This window comes from Caenorhabditis remanei, chromosome X (assembly GCF_010183535.1).
Source record: "Caenorhabditis remanei strain PX506 chromosome X, whole genome shotgun sequence".
In the NCBI taxonomy this organism is placed as follows: domain Eukaryota; kingdom Metazoa; phylum Nematoda; class Chromadorea; order Rhabditida; family Rhabditidae; genus Caenorhabditis; species Caenorhabditis remanei.
Genome location: NC_071333.1, coordinates 11,738,936 through 11,759,773, shown reverse-complemented (window position 1 = coordinate 11,759,773; position 20,838 = coordinate 11,738,936). Strand labels below are relative to the sequence as shown.

The 20,838-nt window shown below is 37.8% G+C and overlaps 4 protein-coding genes across 4 annotated transcripts; 2 read left to right on the top strand and 2 right to left on the bottom strand.

Moving 5' to 3' along the window:
• Positions 1-3,155: 3,155 nt before the first annotated feature.
• On the top strand, positions 3,156-5,225 carry GCK72_024319 (uncharacterized protein; the record flags this gene model as incomplete). The annotated part of the gene is made up of 7 exons (XM_053735827.1): positions 3,156-3,228; positions 3,475-3,722; positions 3,775-3,850; positions 4,463-4,597; positions 4,713-4,853; positions 4,903-5,044; positions 5,093-5,225. The coding sequence occupies 7 exons, from the start codon at positions 3,156-3,158 to the stop codon at positions 5,223-5,225; spliced, it is 948 nt and encodes a 315-aa protein (XP_053579393.1).
• A 507-nt stretch (positions 5,226-5,732) lies between these two features.
• GCK72_024318 (uncharacterized protein) lies at positions 5,733-7,714 on the bottom strand (the record flags this gene model as incomplete). Its single annotated transcript, XM_053735826.1, has 7 exons — positions 5,733-5,828; positions 5,882-6,055; positions 6,225-6,452; positions 6,518-6,605; positions 6,654-6,805; positions 7,418-7,570; positions 7,619-7,714. The coding sequence occupies 7 exons, from the start codon at positions 7,712-7,714 to the stop codon at positions 5,733-5,735; spliced, it is 987 nt and encodes a 328-aa protein (XP_053579392.1).
• Positions 7,715-9,516: 1,802 nt separating this feature from the next.
• On the bottom strand, positions 9,517-12,527 carry GCK72_024317 (uncharacterized protein; the record flags this gene model as incomplete). Its single annotated transcript, XM_003118187.2, has 4 exons — positions 9,517-9,653; positions 9,980-10,111; positions 10,667-10,810; positions 12,461-12,527. 4 exons carry the CDS (start codon positions 12,525-12,527, stop codon positions 9,517-9,519), a joined length of 480 nt encoding a protein of 159 aa, XP_003118235.1.
• A 2,026-nt stretch (positions 12,528-14,553) lies between these two features.
• GCK72_024316 (uncharacterized protein) lies at positions 14,554-18,068 on the top strand (the record flags this gene model as incomplete). The annotated part of the gene is made up of 17 exons (XM_053735825.1): positions 14,554-14,691; positions 14,737-14,834; positions 14,887-14,987; positions 15,033-15,135; positions 15,189-15,319; positions 15,365-15,514; positions 15,565-15,671; positions 15,722-15,855; positions 15,900-16,326; positions 16,374-16,452; positions 16,495-16,574; positions 16,622-17,010; positions 17,059-17,161; positions 17,209-17,424; positions 17,470-17,573; positions 17,617-17,753; positions 17,908-18,068. 17 exons carry the CDS (start codon positions 14,554-14,556, stop codon positions 18,066-18,068), a joined length of 2,658 nt encoding a protein of 885 aa, XP_053579391.1.
• Between the last annotated feature and the right edge of the window lie 2,770 nt (positions 18,069-20,838).

The window sequence follows — 20,838 nt, the reverse complement described above, 5'->3', positions numbered from 1 at the left end:
ATTTTCTATTTTTGCTGGTTCATATTTTTCCCGCATCTTTGTTGTTTCTTCTATGTCAACTTACTAAATCATTCGGCAACACCTGCACATATTGTTAAAGTTGTGATGTGCTCTTCCTCTCGGAACAAAAAAGATAGAAACAATATTGATGATATAGAGGAGGAGAGGAGACAGGAAGATTGAACGATGGTTTTTAACGCAACCAGATGATAGACACAGTGCCTGGGAGCATTCTCTGCACAAAACAACAAGCTCAGTAGCTTTCTTCACAGCTGACCCGTGTCTGCCAGCTCGTTTCTTGCCTCGTTTTCATCGGGAGTCTCGCTTCAGCGGTGTTAAATTTATGACACTCATTTAACCGATTCACGATGTGTTAACGTTTGTTTATTGGACCCAATTAACATCAAGCATTGTATCGTTTAGTTTGTTTTATGTCTTAAATTTGGGATTTTGGATTTTGGTAATGATGAATTCCTCTAATAGAGTTAGTTACCTTATCCACTATTTACCATATCCAATGTTTAATTTTTTTTTCCTTTGCCTTGTTTACAATCTATTTGGAAAAGCATATGTAACTGGTGAAGCGATTACTTGTTATTCCGCATTTCTCAGGGTGACCTTTTTTCTGAAATATTTCTTATCCGAGAGTCACTTTCTAGTTGAAAACATTTCTCTACAGCGAAATCAATCCTTAGTCCCACGACCTCGTCATAAACATCACCACTTCTTGTGCAACTGACTACCAGATTTTTAGCGAATCCGCGTGGCAGCTGTAAAACCATCATAAACAGCCGGTGTCCGGTACCCCGACACCGAGTTCCTCCGCTGTTCTAATCAAACTTTTACAATCTGCTACTAACGAACGTCACTTGTACATTGAGCAACTTTTTCTGAGAAGTTCACATCTGTTGGTGTCGATGTCGAGACAGTTCATTTCGACATGTGTCTTTTTTTCCGATTCTTTTACATCCGTTTTTTTCTTATTGCGAGTGACTCTTCATTAACATTTGCATGGACGGGTGGATGGTACCAAGAATTAATACAATAGAATAACATTTGTTATGCAAAATACTTTATTGTGCTGTGTTCTATTCATTTTTTCTCTCTTCCTGATTTTTCATTTTTCTATACTGCTCCACCAATATGTGACGAGGGCTTACACACGTCGTGCTTCTTTATTCTTCTTTTTCTATTTCCCCACAAATGATACACTGTCGATAGGAGGGGTGAAGGGAAAGAGCTTCTTGGGACGGACTCGTCGTTCTCCCTCATCAATCACTGACAATGCACTCGACACAAACACGTTACAAGACACTCGCGGCAGCTTCCAGCCCATTTTGTTGAAATATGTGCTTTTGAAACGCAACATTCGGAATGGTTTGTCACAACAGTCCGCTGATTAATGGACTCTCGAAATGTGAGGGCAATTGGGTGCTAACGAGGCAAGCAAAGAAAACGGGCGGTGGAGGGAGGAGCAGTGGGTTAGGGATTGGATGCAATGATTGACTATCTCAACAGATGACCTGTTTGCGTTTGGCACCTGTCTCATTATGATCTCATAAATTTCAATTATTTCCGATTCATTCGCTAGTGTAAAATCACTATTTTATGAGGTTCTAATAATTTTCGAATTAGATGTGTTCCTCAACTTATTTACCTTCCCTGAACTTTTCTATTGTCTTTATCAACATTTCAATATTCAATTTCCATTACTCATATTTTGCATACAATTTTGATCAAAAGGTCCGATTCACTAAGAAGACCCGCACAATGGTAGAATATTCAATGCCAAATAATACAGAATGCGCGAGGCGGCTGGTTGGTGTCTTCTTCTCGGTTCATATAAGGCTCATCTGTTCAATCACCAGATGATCGATGTGTTTTTGTGGCCTTCGGCGTCAGTTTGGAGCACTTCACCCCTCTTCATTGAAACCTCCCTTCTTTCCTTTTTTTCTTACACACTATTCCTGTTGAAGTAGTGAAGGTATTGTTTCCCGCCGGTTATCACTCTCTATTTCTCTCGTTTCCCGTTTTTTTTGCTCTTATCACAGAACATTTATTGATGATTTATTGCCAACGAGTAGGCTATTTCTGCATTTTTATTAATTCATTTGTGGTTTCACTGCAAATACCAGCAAACCAACAGTTTATTGGTAAACCGAAGGTGTGCCCTTTTTCCGCGAAAAAGGAAGCAATCAACCTTCATCAAATGTACATTATTCAGTCATTTTTTCGGAGTTACGAAATTTACTTCGGAACTTTCACTTTATGACAAAAAATTGAATATCAGTTGAAAGATAACATTTACAAAATTAAATGTTCTCAGAGAGTTTTCCACAATATTTCAAACTTTTTAGATTGAATTCTAAATCGATTATGTATTTTGTCCAGCTTTTCACTTTCAAAGACAGAATAGAAATTAGTATACATAGTTTCTCATCTAACTGCTATTTGTCTTTCAAAGTTTCAAAAATCAAGGTTCCCTTGTTCCCCATATAACTACCAAAACGGAAGTGGGCGGAGCTAATGAGCTCTTCTCAACTCACAGTCAATCTCTTCCTCTTCTTCTTCTACTGTACTCCAAAACCACCCCTCTTTTCCTCCTCGTCCTCCCTCCTCTTCCCCTTCTTTCTTTCTTCCCTATCGTCTCACTTGCCAAGGGAGTCATAAATCGTGCAACATGTTTAGTAGGTGCCGGTTTGAAATATTGCCTCCGTTTTTCTCGAACCACCTTTTTCGATGCTCTTCTTTTTTTGAGAAACAAGAACTTTGATTCTTGCGACCTCCGCAGCAGTCTTCTCAGATAGATTTACGTATTTACTTAGGTAAGGAGAGGTCAGTATGGCAGAGCGCACTTCATCGTATGCAAATTTGCTTTTATGATCTCTTTCCCTCAGTTCTTTTGTAGATCTTCCTATACAATCACTCAAACACCTTTTTCCTCTTTTTCTCCTTTTCTGGGTCATTTTCCGGTTCTCTTCCATCAACAACTTGGGTACATTAGTATGGTATCACCTCTGTCCACTCATTTGTCGGATTATTATTTATACTGTTATCATTCAAAATGTGTCAATGTTGTAATACGTTCTTCTTTCCAACTTTGTCACTTTGTTAATCCCTTTCTATTATCTTTATTAACATCAGGATTTCAGGTAATGCTAAAACTACTCTTACCACTCATAATAGTCCCGATATTATGGCCATCTCTATACGCTGAGCCTATTGCAAGTAAGTTCCGGAAAATGAATCACAATTTAACCGTATAAGTCAAATGTCTTTCTTTTGAATTCCCATATGAATCAGTAAGATGGATGGGAGTTGAAATAGAGAAAACTCCACATCAATTTATGGCAAAATCAGATAAAAGTATACACATTATGTAGTGTAGTAGCTTCCGTCCCCCCATCCCAGTAGACACCAAATTTGCATGATATATGTCTGAAGAGGAAACAAAACAAATCTATGTCTTTTTAGGTTTTTTCGATGGCCTGGATAGTAGAAACGAATGCAAAGCAAGATTGGATAGACGGCTCACTGGATTTTCCGGACTCTTATACTCCCATTCAAAATACGGACAAGAACCATACAACACTAGTAGAAACTGTGTGCTTATGCTGGTAGCCCCAATTGGGTACAGTATCCGAGTCAGAGCAATTCATTTCGATGTTGCCAGTACGGAAAACGCGAGAAATTGTGAAAAAGATACTTTGCATGTCTTTGATGTAAGCCGAAAAAACAATACCGACAAAGTCGGCTAACTAAGTTTCTTTTCAGCATGAGACGACACTTGATCCGGAAAGCTACGCACCTGCTCGCATCGATGACATAACATCGCCAGGTCCGATCATCGGTTGGTTTCCTCCCTTTGACTTTTCCCGCCTTTTGTTGCGCAATCCCTAAATCCACTTGACATGAACATGGTCTCCCCCCGCCTTTCTACCCCCATTTTCTTTTATCCCATACCGATTCCTATGTTTTTGACTTCTCTCAGGTTTTCTGAGTAGACTGGTTTCACGTTCCCAGTCTCGATATTCTCAAATTAATTTGAAATCCCAAAAAGAGGGGGTAAGCATGAGACACTAATCCAGATGGCCAGATGCATCTTTTTGACCAGTTCGAATTGGATTGAGAGGGATAAGATGATGATCAAGTGGTGTACTTGGGTAATTGCAGGACAATTCTGTGGACACTTTGAGAATCGCATTTTGAACATGAGCTCACACAATGCGTTAACACTTTGGTGGCACTCCAATCAGAATGGTTCAAATTCAAAAGGATTCAAATTGCACTGGGGCGCGTTCAGAGTATCGAAAACTGGTAAGTAGAAACTCGAGAAACATCGAACAAAAGGATCTTTTTCACAATTTGTATTGGAAATTCCCAGGAGTCATTTTCATAACATCAACAAGAATATTATTACCTTCAGATCTACCCGATCCCTACACAAAGTAACATTTTCCAGGAAACTGCGTAACCGGAGAATTCTCATGTGGCAATGGAGAATGCATTCCCATCGAATCCGCCTGTGACCGTTTTGCTGACTGCTCAAACGGAGAAGACTTAATCCACTCTCGTCAGATGGCTGCCAATTGCCAGAGTAAGTCATACCACTTGATTCTTATCTGAAGGACAAGTCCTCGGATTTTGCATATGAAATATAAAAACGGAGCATATGCATATTGAGATCCTCCTCAATTAACTCAATGTTGCAGATATTGAACTGGACCCCTTGACAACTGTCAGTGGTGTTTTTGTCTTATTGTTCTCGGCAACAATCATCCTGTCACTCTGTGGACTCATCATGTTCATCTGCTGCCTTTGCAAGTGTCTCAAAAGCACAATTCCAATCAAAGGTAATTGCCATTATTCTGGTTTATATATAAACATGATTTCTTATTCCAGGTGCTACCTCTCACACCACTACAACTACTACAACCGCATCTGACTACAAACCAGAACCACCTCAGTTCTACCCACCATCCCCACCAAAAATGCCACCACCATCGGCTGCAAGCAGTTACACTCCAAGATTGCACCACTATTTGTCAGTTTGACTAAGTATCACTACTCATTCTGAATATAATTTTTCTAGTGAGGGCCCGTTGGTACCAAGTGAGGCAAACGCTTTCCATTCTGGCCGTCTCCAGAATCACTACAGCGTCAACAGCGACATCAACGGAGACTACACCTATGTTCGAAACGATGTTCACCGCAATCTTCTCTAGGAACTGAAACATTTCCTTATAATACTCATAGAAATGCAACTTTGTCTTCCCCATCACTTTAGTATTTAGTTGTCGGGTTATTCTTGAGCATACTGTTGTGGTCGAATTCTCCTCTTTCTTCTTATTTGAGCTTTGTCATTTTTCTCTTCTGTTTTTTTGTGTTTTGTCCCGTCATTTTTTAACTTTTCCGGTTACGATGTGTTTTTATGTATCAACTAGGGTTTGTCATATTCGCAAGGAATGTATGCGATGCTGTAACAATATGTTTTCTTAATCAATCGTGATCTACATATATCTAGCCGCCTGTAATTTATGATCTTTATTGTCTAATAAATGAGTATGGTATGAATAAAAAACATAACAAAATGATTAGAATGAATGGCTAGAACAATTGAGGAACATTACCCGCCTACATCTCTAAAATGAATATTGTATGAAAAAAAGAACAGAACGAATAAAATAAAATAGAACGAAATGATTATTAAATATGACTGGAACTACAACTATCTAGAAGTCTCTGAAGTAGCGAGAGTAGCATACTGATTGTCCGGTGGTACGTGCTGGAACATCTAAAACTGGCCAGATGCAACAGGTTGAAGCATCCTGAAAAGCATTTCTCTTGTTTACACTTTTCTCGTTTAGAATTACTGTGATACCTGTGAAAAGCTGACTTTCACATGTGCGTTGGTGTGAGTTCTGGACTGAAATTCCATGTAGTTGTGTGTTAATTCGCGACGCTCGCATTCCGCCAGAAAACGTGTTTTCCAGGTATCATCACAGTTGTGGAACGATAGATTAAAGAATGATGCGATTGGCAAGCCAAGCCATTCCTGAAAATATGTCGGTTTCTGACAACGACTTATCGCGGAAAAAACTGTCAACTTTCTCTTTTCTTAGTCACTTATCAGCAAATAAATAACATGTTTCCTAAACGAGTGAAAGTTGCCAAATGAAAAGACATCAGAAATTGAAATCATGTGAGGTGATATGGCTACAAACCTCAAGGAAATCGCAAGCTGCTTCGACAGTGACAGAATCCATTTCAGCAAGGAATGATCTCTTGTTTACTGCAACTTTCATATCGTTTTGAAGTTTTCTGAGAATGTCAGTCGTTGGAACAGAAGTTGAACCAGACGAAGCAATCCAACGGAAGTGGTCAAACTTGGCCGGGTTCAAAGTCTTCATATCAAACGATAATGGGAGAACGGAGTTATCCACAGTCAGATTCTGAAAAATTCAATATGTGAACAATGATTTCAAGCTGAAGTGGTCTCTCGAGGCATCAGACTTACTTCGCATTGTTTCAATGCCATATTGAAAAGTCCCTCAAAGGAGGATTTAGTATTATCAGATAACTGAACATTTGTGAACACCATCTTTCTGAAAAATGCCGAATTGTTGCATATCATACTTATTCTCCATCAGTACCTCAATTGAGACTGTCTTGTTTTGACCATCTCATTAAAGACCAACGTGAATGCTTGCTCAACACATTCTGAATCACATTCCTTGATATTCTCAAATTCCATCACAACGATTCCAATCTCCCTCCAATGTTTAAAGTCGAAATCGAACAGATTCTGTAATCGTTGACTTTTACTATCACATAATTTCATTTCGTGAAATTTGGTTTTTCTGCCAGCCATGCCTAATGCACGTTTTGCTGCTGTCAGCGTTTTTGTGTTCACCGCTAATCTCCTGATAGTTCCTCTAAGAATTTCAATTTCACGTTTCCCCCTATAGATCACTCTCTTCCGAGTTTTCATGTTGGTGTGACAAAAACTTTCGATTTATTATCAGGGTCATTGTTGTACTTTCACTTTCAGTCGATCACCAATCGGTACCGTGCTACTATGTGAAAGGCACGTGTACTGTCACTCTCACTTGGAAAGAAAAATCATGAAAAGAGCATAGAGTTACTGGAGAATCGGCGACAGAGAATGGTCAATATGCATGTTTCGTTGACAAAAAAAAGACGGAGAAAGTGATAATCTGAGGGCAACTCTGATAAGCACCAAGAAATGATAACTTTGGTTTGTTGTCGAGTGAAATGAAACGAAAATGCGCTTCACTCGGATGAAAGCGAATTGAGTGGGTGAATAGATAAGAAAAATGAGTTTTCCTGATAACTTTTACTTGGGGTTTTCTACGGGAAAGTTCTCACAAACAGATACTGTAAACCAGGAACTAACATATGGATGGTTGAAACTGCGCACCTGTGTGCATCCGTTGATATCTCCCGACTTCATATTGGCGATCATGATTCGTCCGTTTTCTGAGAAGATTTTGACAAGATATGCAACACGGGGCAAGTAGCAGTAGTTGGTTTTGATGACATTGTTGAACTGAAAAATACTCGCATTCAGGGAAATTCTATAGAGATATAACGGTACCATTTGGCAGACATTTCTGAGTTTCGGAATATCATGAGAGTTGACGTTTTGGAAGACAGATCTGAGCATTTCACAGGGAAGATGATGAATGGACATGGTTGGTCTGAAAAGAAAGAAATGAAATATGTAGAAGGTTTGAGTAAGATCGGAGCATCAGGTCATGCACTTCCTAGACCTCATGACAAGAAACTGTTTGTTTTCTTCCCATGGCAAAGTCATCTTGACGTAATTCATAATACTATAAAATAATCGGTTCCTGAAAGAAATACTCACCAAGGAATTGAATAAACGTGGTTGAAGAAAGTTATAAATTCGAAATAAGGTCGTTCCTCGTACGAGAACTCGCAACACTATCTGATCGCAATGTTATCAGTAGCTTTTATATTTTGCACCCTCTCTAAATAGTGCTGCATTTGCTGTTTCGAGACGGTTTTCAACGAAACGCGGAGAACACGCCTCATTTGTCTTAAAGAGTGAAAATGTAAGAGTTAGAAAGTTTGACAATCTATAATCAGATGTACTATGAGCGATTATTGTTGGTCAATAAAACAGAAAGTTCTGGAAATTCATGTATAAGTGGAGTGATCTTTGTATGATTAAGACCTCAAAAAGAAAAGGCAGAATTTTGTACAAACAGAGTTTTATTTCAGTTTTATCTCAGTTTTATCAGAGTTTTATCTCAGATGGAGTCACAACAGTTTCATTTCACCTCACAATCCACTCTACAGTAGTTAGTTCGTACTTATCTTCTGGTACACGTTGTACCATATCAGTAAATTTGCTTATCAAATCTGTAGTTTTTTTCTAAAGGTTCCATCGAAATGATAACAGCTACGTTCCAACCATTTGCTTTTTTTCTTCCATAATCATTCTTTATTTTTTTGTTGGGAACAACCACCATTGTCACTTTGCTCCATGCCCTTATCGGTCAATTTCAATAGACAATATTTTTAGAAAACTGTTTCCCGTGGAGTTGAGGCGACGAAACTTTTCGAAAAAAAATAATACTGTGTTGAAAAGTTCAAAAACATGATTATTTTGAAAAGTTAACTTTTTTGAGTTTTTTTTGTCTATTTTCACATGAAATGAACATTCAGGGGATTTCCCTGAAAACAAAAAACATCCGTGCTGGATATCTCATGTCCTTTGTTTTATACAGTAAACAAAAGAACGTTTTTCAATTCCCCTGGGTGTCTGATATCTCCTTTTTCGATATATCTATTTTCTCAAAGTTTCGAGAGCTGCCACATGTAATGTGACACACCTTGAAATGTGTGCAGATTCCCAAAAGGCAAAGTTTCATTTTCTTTTTTTTCTCAAAATTCACCTCTGAGATTTTGATGGATAAGACCCATGAGAATTAAGCTTGCCAGAAAAACGTTGTGAGTTTCAAGAAGTGTGAGAGCCACCGTATCCGTGCCAAGAGCACTTCACTTCATGAATAATATCGCGATGGTGTTTGAAACTTCCCCCTTATCTTCCTATCTATGTTTTTTTTCTTGCCGTTTCCGACAAAAATATAACAAAGACGGATGTGGGAGGCATGGAATTGGAAAAAAAAGTAGTGAAGGAGTGTGCTTTGAGTAAAAACGTGGTCACCCAGCTGATGCTTTTGGTTGGTTACTTGTTTGTGTGTTGTTGTTATTGTGGGTGGTGTGAAACTTTTCGGAAACTTTTGAAAGTGCTACTAGTTTATTCAGCAATAGAGAAGAAGAGACGAGTGGGGGCGGAAAGGAATGAAGTAACAACACGGAAAATGAGCTTAAACACGACAGGATAGACAGGACAGAAGAAATGAAATTATGAAATAGCAGATTTGGCGAATAGTTAAAAAAAAGAAGTGTTTTCAAATATATGTTTTTAATTATTTCTACATTTTGGATTTTAGGAGATTGCATTCATTCTTGCATCATTTTGACAAATTCGAAGAATGTGATCTTTCCATCCCCATTCAAGTCGGTGGCTTTGAACATATCTCCAATAGCAGCACGATCTTCCAAGTCGGCGGTGCTTCTAAGGATTTCCGCCATTTCGTCTGCAAAAAAGGAAATCAGTTTTTGCAGGAGCAGAGGAAGACAGAAAAACGTATAATTTGTCTTCTCCTTTCCTTCCTGGCACACAGTTTTTTAGGTGGAGCAAGATGGAATAGCGCGTTCTATCTCCCCGCAATTCTTTTCTATCTATCTCTTTTTTTTTGCTTTGCTCACTGAAATAAATGAACTTTGGGAGACCGAGAGCACAAACTTTGTGGATTGGCTTAAGCAAGTCGGCGGCAGAAAAAGTTTCAAGAAATGATTGTGTGTCCTCTCTCTAGAGGATTGAAAACGAAAACGAAGAAAGGAGTGGGTGAAACTAACAAACCTTCAGTGATAGCTCCGTCACCATCCGAATCGAACTTGCGAAACTGAACTTCGAGTTCGCGAAGAGTGGTTCTATGAATTGGTGGAGACTTCATGTAGTTGACGAACTCTTCCTTGCTGATTTTTCCAGTCTCTGAAATAGATATGCATAGTGAAAGGATGGAAATATCAAAGTATGAGTGCTTCTTGTAAACGATACTCCAGTGTTCTTTGTATTTCCGGAGCGCCCACACGTTTTTGGGACAAAGATCCTATGAAAGAAATTTAATAGCTCATCATGTCAATGTTTCTTATGACTTGACTCTATTCTTCAACAACACAACAAAAATCAGAGAAAATTGCCAATTCTTGGTCATTTCATACGGCCCATTACCTCTGGATCTAGCAGTTCAACGACCAAAAATGATGTGGGTAATGTGAACAATGAAGAAAAAAAAGACAAAAAAGTCAAGCCACCTAGGGGACTCGAACCCCTGACCTTAAGATTAAAAGTCTCACGCTCTACCAACTGAGCTAAGGAGGCCCACATGTCGGTTGGTTGTGTTTGTATACACACTCCGATAGATTGTAAAAATGTCAGCCGCGGAGAAGGTAGAGTGAAAACCACCCTCGGCGCTGGTGGACTCCCCCGTCTCTTCAATATGTTGGGGTGTGACATCACTGTGAAAGTGAAAACAGGTGAACTTACTGTCCGTGTCCATCTCTCCAAAGATGAAGTCCAATTCGACACGAGTTGGCTCAACATTGATGGTTCTCAGAAGAGCAGCAATCTCGTTACGTGAAAGACGACCGTCTTTGTCGACATCAAGAAGGTCGAATGTCTCAGAGAGTTCTGAAATGTGCATATATTACTTTGATGTCTTTTTTCCTCCCAAAATACACTTGTTCCCACAAAGTGTTTTCTAGTTTCAATAAGCTTTGCTCTAGGACTACACAAAATAAGAGCAAAATGAGGACGTACATGAATGAATAAATTCATCTTCTTTCCCATTTTTCTTCTGCATGAAAAACCCTTCATGTTCTAAAAATCACGTCTTCCCACTTTCTTTCTATTCAGAAATAGCCTTGGATGTATCGATGCGTCATAAAGTCACCAAATTTCAATTCGATTAAGAAGGTTTGATTCGAGACCTTTCCGGGGCATGGGACTCAATTCAATTAAAATAAACGTTTCTGGCGCGAGCAAAGAATTTATGGCTAGTTTGTGTGACGGCATCAACGATCACAAATTGAAAGATGGAATCGAACAGAGGCCTACACATCAGGTTCTGATTTTTTGAACCAATCCCGATTTCCAATTCTCCTGCTTTCGTTTTCTTCGTTTGCAAAAGAGCACCCATAAAACAAAAGGATGGCCATTTGCTCTTTTGGAACCTCCTCTGTTTCACCTATAGTATGGCATTGGATAGGCGCACTGAAGAATGTGCCCCTATGGAATTGCACTACGCCTACATCCTTTCTTTAAACTAAAAGAAGAGCTAAAGTGGGCAATGAAGATGAAGAATACTGTTAGGTTTAATTAAAACAAATGACCAAAGTACAAGCAAACACATTTTAAATGAGGTTTCTTAGTAGAAATTCAATTAACGTCGGCCAGTGTGTTAACTCGGGAAAAAAGTTCCATGCTAGATGTGTAGTATGATCTAACACCTACGTACCAGAAAGCACTTCCGTGTCTGAGAAATGCACCTTTTACAACTTGTCAATCCCTCCATTCTCAGATTTAAAATAGACGAATAAACGTCATTCAGAATGAGCGTAACACAAAATTCAACTGCTTCAGATTTCTGGTTCTCATCTGCTTTGAACTGATTTATGGTATTACTTTGTCCTCCCTCCGCCCACAAAAAAGTGTCCGCTATTAAAGTTATTTGCAGACCAAATTATAGCAATTTTGTGTGTTGCACACCCATTCTTCGCAAAAGTTTCCCAATTTGGAAGAAAAGAGTTTCCCATCTAGAGGCACACTGCAGAGAATGCGATGATTGGCAACACATTCTCAAAGTTGCCCTTCTTTGAGAGAAAAAGATAAAAGTTGGTGTTGAAGGGAATGACGACACTAAGTTTTTTTTGGGTAACTTGACACTTTATCTGAGTTATGACTTCCACATGTTCCGAGGGGTTAAGAGGAAGAGAAGAAGAGCACATTATATAAATCCACGTCGCAAGAAGAAGAGGAAAGGCTCAGTGAATTTGTTTATTTTAGATGTTCGTCTAGAACTACTACAAAGCACTATACAGAAAGAATAAGGAAGCTGAATAGAAGGAAGTATTAAAAATCAAACAACATTGTGATGAAGAATATCAAAATCATTAAAAGCAGCAAAATTTGGAAAACGGTGTGTTTGATATTTTATCCTTATTTTCAATTACTACAGTTCATAACCTCTTACAGAACATTGTCAAACTTTAAGTGATCGTGGCAATCAGTAGATTTTCTGTGCCCTACCACCAATGCACACTTGTATCGGTTTCTACTTACGGAGGTCATCCAACACATATCGTTGACAGATGATGTCGTGATTAACCGGGCTTGCAATAGCAGTCATTATTCAAATGATGAAGTGATATTCTCACTCAGGAAATACACTCACAAACTCAAAGGGAAAGTTTGAAGGAGCTGAGGGCAGATGCTCTTTTGAGTATGTGTCGTGCCTATGTTTTGCTCAGCGAGCTGTGAAAATGGGCGGAGACATTATAGGCGGAGAAGGCGCGCTCCTCCGTTAGGGGTCCGGCCGACCACGAGAAGCAAAATGCATGGATTTATTGGCTCATTGACACATTCTTTGAGCTGAATGTGGCAGGCAGAATGAGATGTGAAGCTAAGCATGAAATATAGGGCGAGGCTAGGTTAATGTCTAACATTGCTTCCGGAGCAAAAGTCAAGTGAACTTTTATAGAACAAAAGCTTGTTCCGTTTAAAGTAAATACACGAGTTATTGTCTAATTAATATTAATATTCCCTCTAAAATGAGGACATCTGTTCTTTTTCACCGACAACCCTTGTAGATGTCAAATTGTTTCGTATCTTTTCCCCACTCTCAAAAAACATAAATATCAAAGTGTGAACACCTACGCCTGTTGATTTTTTTCCATGTATACAAACTTAGTCATTCAGCATTCTCTCCGATGACATTATCAAAATGTTCTGCAGTGTTTCATGAATACTAACGCCTTGCTGACATTCAACAAAAGTTTGACAAGAGACAAGATGACGCCGGAAGGAGAAAGCGACGACAGCTGTTGTTGAAACAAAAATTTCTGTCTTCACGTTTCCCATCTTCCCATCAAGAAATGATGAATTAGTGCATTTTTGCGTTCTCTCAATAAATCCTCTGGCAAAAGATTACTTGGGATTGAGGTAGGGGGGGGGGGGGGGAAGAAGAGAAAGACAGAAAAAACATAAAAAGAAGTACTTTAGATGAAATATTGCGGCCTATTATTTTTATGTTAGTATAATCCACACATTGCAGAACTGAATCCAGATGGAAGGGAAAGATTACGGTTTCTAGTTTTTGCTCTGTGCTTTCTCTATCAGGTTGCCATCAACTGAACGTTTCTATTTATAGAGCTATGAAGTCCAAACAAAAGGATGATATAGAAAATAATATAAACTTACGATCTGGAGTCAGCGACGTCATGTTCTCTTTCTAACCGAAGTTTCCAAGTGACAAACGAGACAAATCTGCAATGCTGACGAAAATTGTGAGAATTTGAAGAGACAACTCAAGATTCGATTAAAAAGGCCTATTGAAAACAGGTTTAATGAGGTGTGATGGTGTACAGGTGGAGACCGCAAACCTCGTCATGAATCAAACCGGCGGTGAGGAAACGAAATTCAAAGGTGGGGACAAAAAGAAATACAAAGAAGGTCAGATGACACAATGACTCAATTCGAAAATTTAAACTAAGTAAATACAGGTTGTATAACTGGCGCGCGGTATCATAGGAATTTATACAATGACTGTTTATTGCGAAACATCCAGATGCGGTGACTCGAAGAATTGACTAAGAAAAACAAGAAAGTGGAGTTGATTGGTAAGAGAAGACTGATGTAGTTGAGATTGGGTAAGTAGCTCTAATTTCGAAACTCCACAATTCGGAAATTTGATTTCTTCAGTAGACCAGAAGACATCCAGTTGTGTTTTGAAGAAATTGGAGGGCATAAGAAAAACATAGGATATGTACTTTCTGAATTTGCCTTAAATAATTAATTATCCTGTGAATAGTTTGGAAGGGATGTGGCATTTTTCTTCACTAATGTGGTTTTTGCAATTCCAACTTTCCAGAAACTGATTCTCAACGATGATCCGTTTACCCTTGATCAATGCTTCCAAGTTTCATGCCACCCATGTCTTGCGATCGAATGTCCATCAGAAAATAACTGGCGGCGCATGGAGAGCTGTCACCCAAGCTGTCAAATCGCCGGTCTCGATTTCTTCTGTTTGCTTATTGATATTGGTCTCTTTTTGATTAAAAACAAGATTTGCTTCTCAATTCCAATAAACTATAATCTATCTTTTTTAACATCTGATTATCTATTTTTTGTTTCATCTGGTTTGCGAGACTTGAAAAATGTGGTCCAGTACCACTTTACCACGACAACGTCCTATGGACCCGCCGCCACCTCCTCCTCATAATAAATCTTCAACAATGCTGAGAAATCCAGCAAAATCAGTAGATGTGAATAGGTTACGATCGGATATTGAAATTGTAACATTATTTTTCGTAATTTTTGTAACAGTTTCTCTTTTCCAGCTTTCTCAGCAACTTGAAATGGTAAAAGCTCGTCTTGAATCAGCACTTGCTGAGCAAGATGAGCCCGATGAGAAAAGCTCGAAGAAAATGCTATCAAGGTTTTGTTATTTCTTTTTTCCAAGACGAACACTCTTATTATATTTATTTCAGAGACAATTCAATAGACTCGCGGCTGTCAACATCGTTATTTTCAACCGGATCAAGAGAATCTTGTGCTCATACTCCGGTACCTCAGCCTGAGCAGCCAATTGGTAAGGGTTCAAATAGAATGTTCAAAAATAGAAGATAATTTATAGCTGCATTTCGCAGTGGTTCCAATCTGTCGAAACTAAACAAGCCATTATCCATGTCAACATCACATTTGGTGAATGCTGTTAACGATGAGCCTGTTAACAAGAGGTGATTTTGAAAGCTAACACTTTTATTCTTACCAACAGTTTTCCTCAAATCAGGTTGTCCATGGCACTTCCATCTTCTTCTACTAGTGGATTCATCACATCCTTGAGAAGACGGGAAACTTTTACGAAAGTTGATGAGATTACCAAAGAAATAAATGCAAGAATCGGAAAAGTTAAAAGAACAGGTTTCGAACTGAACAATCAGAACATCATACAATTATCTAATTAAGAAAGTCTCTCGATTGGGATTAATAGACAACAAGGACCTCCGGTACCGCCGCCAAAACCAATGCGAACGTTTCAAGAACATACAAAGAAGCCAATTGAGCAACTTCAAACAACTACACTAGGGAGGTTTAACACAAACCAGAAATTTAAATGTATAACTATTGTGATAAAGGACAAACTCTGTGATTACAGTAATTTTTAGCTCAAACTTCATCATTTATGTCATCTTCAGTTGCTTTTCTCTCAATGTGTAATCACCGAGAATTTGTGGACGCTATCAACAAAAGATTCACCCAGGGACAGTGTTGGGTTAGTCAAGTTATTTTACATTTAGGTTTTAGTAAATCTTACGTTTCCAGTTTTCAAGAGGTGGACAGTTATTCTTTGTGAATCCTTTCAACACTGTCTCTTCTCCAAGATGCAATTTTTATTCGGTTATCCCTACAATCACGTCTTCTCTATTCGAATCAAAAAGCTCCACACTATTCCTAAGGTAACTAAAATAGTGGAATTATCCTTACAATCAATAATTTTCAGGGGAGTCTCTGGATCAGGTAAATCCCATGTTGCTGAACTCATATGTATGGACATTGTAAAAAGATTGGATAGTCAGGGCCAACTGAGTCAAATATTTAAAACGTCTCTTATAATCCTCCGACCTTTTCTCACCGCCAATAACCCTTATAATAATCAATGCTCGAAAGCTGCCCTTCATTACGTGTTCCAAACGAAAGAAAATCGTCTACATCGAATTTCTCTGTCTCACTTCCCAATTGAATCAATGAGCAGAGGATGTCGGGCAAATATATTTGCCGTTGTCGCAAATGACTTAAGTGACGCCGAAAAAGATAAATACAAAATTGCTGGTTTTCGATTACGAGAAACATGTTACAACTATGGAAGTTTTGATGAAATCAAGATTGCATTGAGTTCAGTTGGTGTGGATGTAGCAGATGTGCTGAAAGTAAGAGTTCCGTAGTTTATTCCGAATTGAAGTACGCATATTTTCAGATTATTTCTGCTTGCATTTTATTGAATAACATCAACTTCAAGACTGAAAGTACTGCATCAGAAATTGACAACATTGCAGGTAACCTGATTTTGTGAGATTTCCATAAAATCTGCGTTTCAGATTTGGAAGATGCTTGCAGTTTACTAGGAGTGTCTGCATTAACAATGTATAGATTTATGGTTTCTGATGCTCTGATAGATGTGAGTCTTATAAAAATTCCCTCACTTTTTACAAAATGTTTTCTAAGAGCCGTTTGATGAGAGACAGTCTGGTGACAGCACTATACTCAAGAACAGTGAAATATATCATTGACAAAATCAATCTTCTTCTTGATATTTATCCGGATTCCTATGATCGTGGAAGTGTGGTGACGGACTCTGGAATCAGTGTAGGAACTATCAATGAGAACAACCATATCATTCACATCATTGATATTCCCGGATACGTGAGGTCTACTCAAAATTCACTGAGCGAATTAATAGTGAACGCTACTAATGATATAGTACAGTGCACAGATTCAGATATGGCAAGTCAAAAGTTTTGTTCGAAACGAGAAAAATTGCAAAGTTTCCAGGTTCATGAATTATTAAAAACTGTAGAAGTTGCCACAAGAACCGGTGAGGATTGGACCGAAAAGTCAGTTGATGGATTAATGAAATTCAGCTAAAAACAAGATTATTTCAGCAAAACTCCAAAAATGATCAAACACTGCACTGACTCATTCGAGATTCATTATGACTTGAGACTGATGATTGAGAGAAACAGCAATTATGTTTCAAGGGAACTGGTGAGAATATTTGTATTATTATTTTATTCAATAGTCACCATATTCAGGTCAATATGTTTGATTTTCGAACGTGCACCTTTCCTTTTGCAGTCAATATTTTTGCACAAGATGTTGAGTCAATGATAATTGATGAGAATTATTTCCCAAGTGCAATTAATTGGCCGAATAATGGGAAAACTGTTATTCAAAATGTCATGGAGTCGATTAGAAAAATGAAAAAAGAGATATCAGAGACTAGTTGTCAACAGATAATTTGTTTGAAGGTTGGAGCCAATCTTGGATTTAGATTCTTACATTTTTTTTTGCAGTCAAATGACGCGTTGGAATATGCAAGAGTCCATGAAAATGGGTTAGGATATCAACTAAATTTATATAGAAGTGTAATGGCAAGTTCATGTATATCATCTAACAGGTACATAATTTGCACATTCAATTATTCATCCTTTTTTATTTAGAGTGAACTCAATTTGTGATCGTTCACCGAGTATTTCCACTGAAACTCCAAAAGTATCATTCCACCGACAATATGCAATTCGAGAAGGACGGAAGCATTATTTCCCACAAAGACGGAGTGTCGTCATTGATTTTCAAGGTATTCCAGTTAAGACACACGATTAATTAGTTTTTTGCATCCTATTTAAAACGACTTTCAATCGAAACAAATTGAACAAAATTTCAATCAAAGTTCAATTCCGAAGCCTTTCAAACAATTACACCAAAGAGAAATTGCAATTTGCACTTTTCAGATCCATCAACTGGAGTCATACTGCGTGCCGGTGAAATAGTGAAAGCGATCGGATTCTCTGGAGAATGCTATTTGGTAGAGAACGGACGACGAGTCAGAGCTTCTATCCCAATTTCGTTCACCGAGAAAAGTGTAGTTATAGCACATAATATGAATAATTAAATGTTTCCTGCGCAAATGTTTCTTTTCTTTCCGTTGAAATGCAAAAAATGTGATGTATCTTATACACGTGAAAGTTATTCTGGCTTTCATAAGAGATCATAGCCAAAAGATGGGCACACCACACAAATTGAGTTGGAAGACGAGAAAGTTATTGCATTATTTTATAGTTTTCATTCTGTTTTATGGTTATGTATTGTGACGAAGAAAAAAAAACTTTGTTACCCTTACGCTTGCATATAAGAACATCTCAATTTTCAACGGAAAAAAGTCTCATATTCTCTCCTAGGACCCATTCGAATCGTCTCATTTTCAGCGTGTAACCATGTTTTTAGCAATCTTTCGCCTTTTTTCTGCAGTTTTTCTTTTCTAGAAGACATACATTTCCTTCTTGTCGACATCATACTACTCAAAAATGTTCAAAGAAAACTCTGAAAAATTCACGATCCAGTCGCGTTTTGATTCTAGATTCTGTGAAATTTGACCGAATGGAAGTCTAAGTAGTTGGTATCTTTTTTTAGATTAATCTAAATGAGGAAGACGTGGTGAATCATACATTTGATAAGTAGTAGAAAATAAGAAATTAGGAATATTTCTTCCTCACTGTTTGATTGTGGCGGTGTCTTAGACCGGACAGATTTCATTTTGATCTTTACTCTCACTTCAATACTCTCCGAAATACTATTCTCGACCTTTCTCACTCACCAAGTACTTCAAAATAAAAATAACTTCGCAATGCATTTTTCTCTTTTTGGATTTTGATATTTTTCGATAAAGAATGACCGGATAAGATAATATTCCGAAAACATGCCTTCCTGGGATTTTATATTTTCTGAGTGAACGGAAATTACTTATGCTGTTTTGTTCAAAACAAAAAAGTACACCACTTCTTCACAAGGATTTCTAGAATCGTCCTATTTAAATTTCCGTTCGTCTTGTCTTTTTCTCACGGGTTGTTCCCACTTCTCAACCTTTTTTGATTTTCCTAGTGACACAATAATGAATGCATATCGTTCTCGCATATTTTCTCAAAAATCACTTGGAGAGTCTCACTGAAACAAAAAGTGAGACGACATTCGAAACTATGGCGGGGGACATCGACGTTTCGGAATAAAAGAAAAAGTTTTTGAATGCATAGCTGTCCCTCGGTTATTCCTTATTCTGATCGTTTGCTCACCCAAGATCGTCGATTGTGTCCTTCGACGAAACATTGATGACCTCCTGCCCTTTCTTTTCTCCCGTTTTGTTTTTTTAAACGACGTTTTCCAGAAATCAAAACAAAACCGGATGTTTGTCACTTGTTTCACACGTTCTATTTGTCGGTATCTCATTTTCTTATGGCTTCAACACATTTCTCGTTCCAATTTAATTTAGCTTAGGTCGGAAGAAACAGAATAGAGAAACAGACGAAAAAACACAGATTTTCTTGAAGTTCAAAAAAGGGTTTTCTTGTTTTTCCACTTCTTTGCTCTCAATTAGTAAAAAACATTTCAAGGAACTTCTACTTTGTCGCGGGATTTTGACACTTCAAATTGACTTGCTTCTCAGTAAAGTTAAAGATATTCTCATTTTTGTATTCTGTTTGTGTTCCCTACATTTTCAGTATTCAAGCAGTAATCCACCATAAAGTTTGACGACTTCTCTATCTTCTTCGGTCTTTAATCTGAGGCCATAATTCTTGTCTCAAGTTTCTCTTCCTCAGTTTCTCAACTTTTTACTATTCACAATTTGTTATATGGTAATATGATGTTTGTTTTACTCACGTTTTTGACGGAGACGTCATTCTGGTGAGAAGGACTTTTCTTCTCCGTTTCTGCTCAGTTTTCTTATTCTCCGTTACGCATTCTCAAAGTTTTTTTTTCTCTTTTTAGGAATCAAAATAAAAAATAATAATAGGAAAAACTTGTTGAAAAAAGTTTGAAGAATAAAAACTACTGCTCGAGTCCAAAAAAATGAAAAGAAGGTGGCGGTGGGTGGAAGGGTACCCAGTTACCAAAAACATGTCAACCGCATTCTCGTGTTCCTTTTTAGTTTTTATTTCTTTCTGGTCTTGCTGTTATAAAACTGCTCTTGATTGTTGAGTTAAAGAAAAACAAGCACAAATCAAGATTACTCATTCATCCGGAACCAACAATTGGAACAATCAAGTGTCTGTGTTCCGAACAATTCAAAAATAGTCGTTTTTGTTCTCTTCATCCAAAAAAAACGTAGGCCACCAAAAACTTGTGCTCTTCCATAAACTCCTCATAGATTGTGATATGTCAATTCGTTATTGCGTTGTAATTCAATGTTTGACATATCTTTTCATAACCATTCAAGCCGATCCATCATGAGCAAAGTTTTGCATTTGGTAGACACCATTTCCCATATTCCACTATTGCTGATCAAAAGTTTCTCATGGAAAAGTGCAATATATTCTGAACATGGGAGTTTGGCTTTCATTCGATTTCATTCAATGCCAGATTACTCGGAATCTTTTTTTCAATTGAATAAGCAAATTGAACTTTTGAATAGAACTTTTACGGAGATTGTAAATATTTTATGATCCAATGAGGAAAAACTGTTGATATCCTAAAAGTCTAACCGAAATTCAGAATTTTTCACATTTACCCAATTTCCTATCCCCTGACATCAAAAACGGAAAAATATGGTGAAATTACGTAAAGGCAAAAAAATATTCATAGCGAGAAAACCGAACGCGTGAAAAAAAACAAGATGCAAAGCGAAAATTACAAGATTACAAATAAGCCAGTAGTGTCAAGATTTCCTGTTT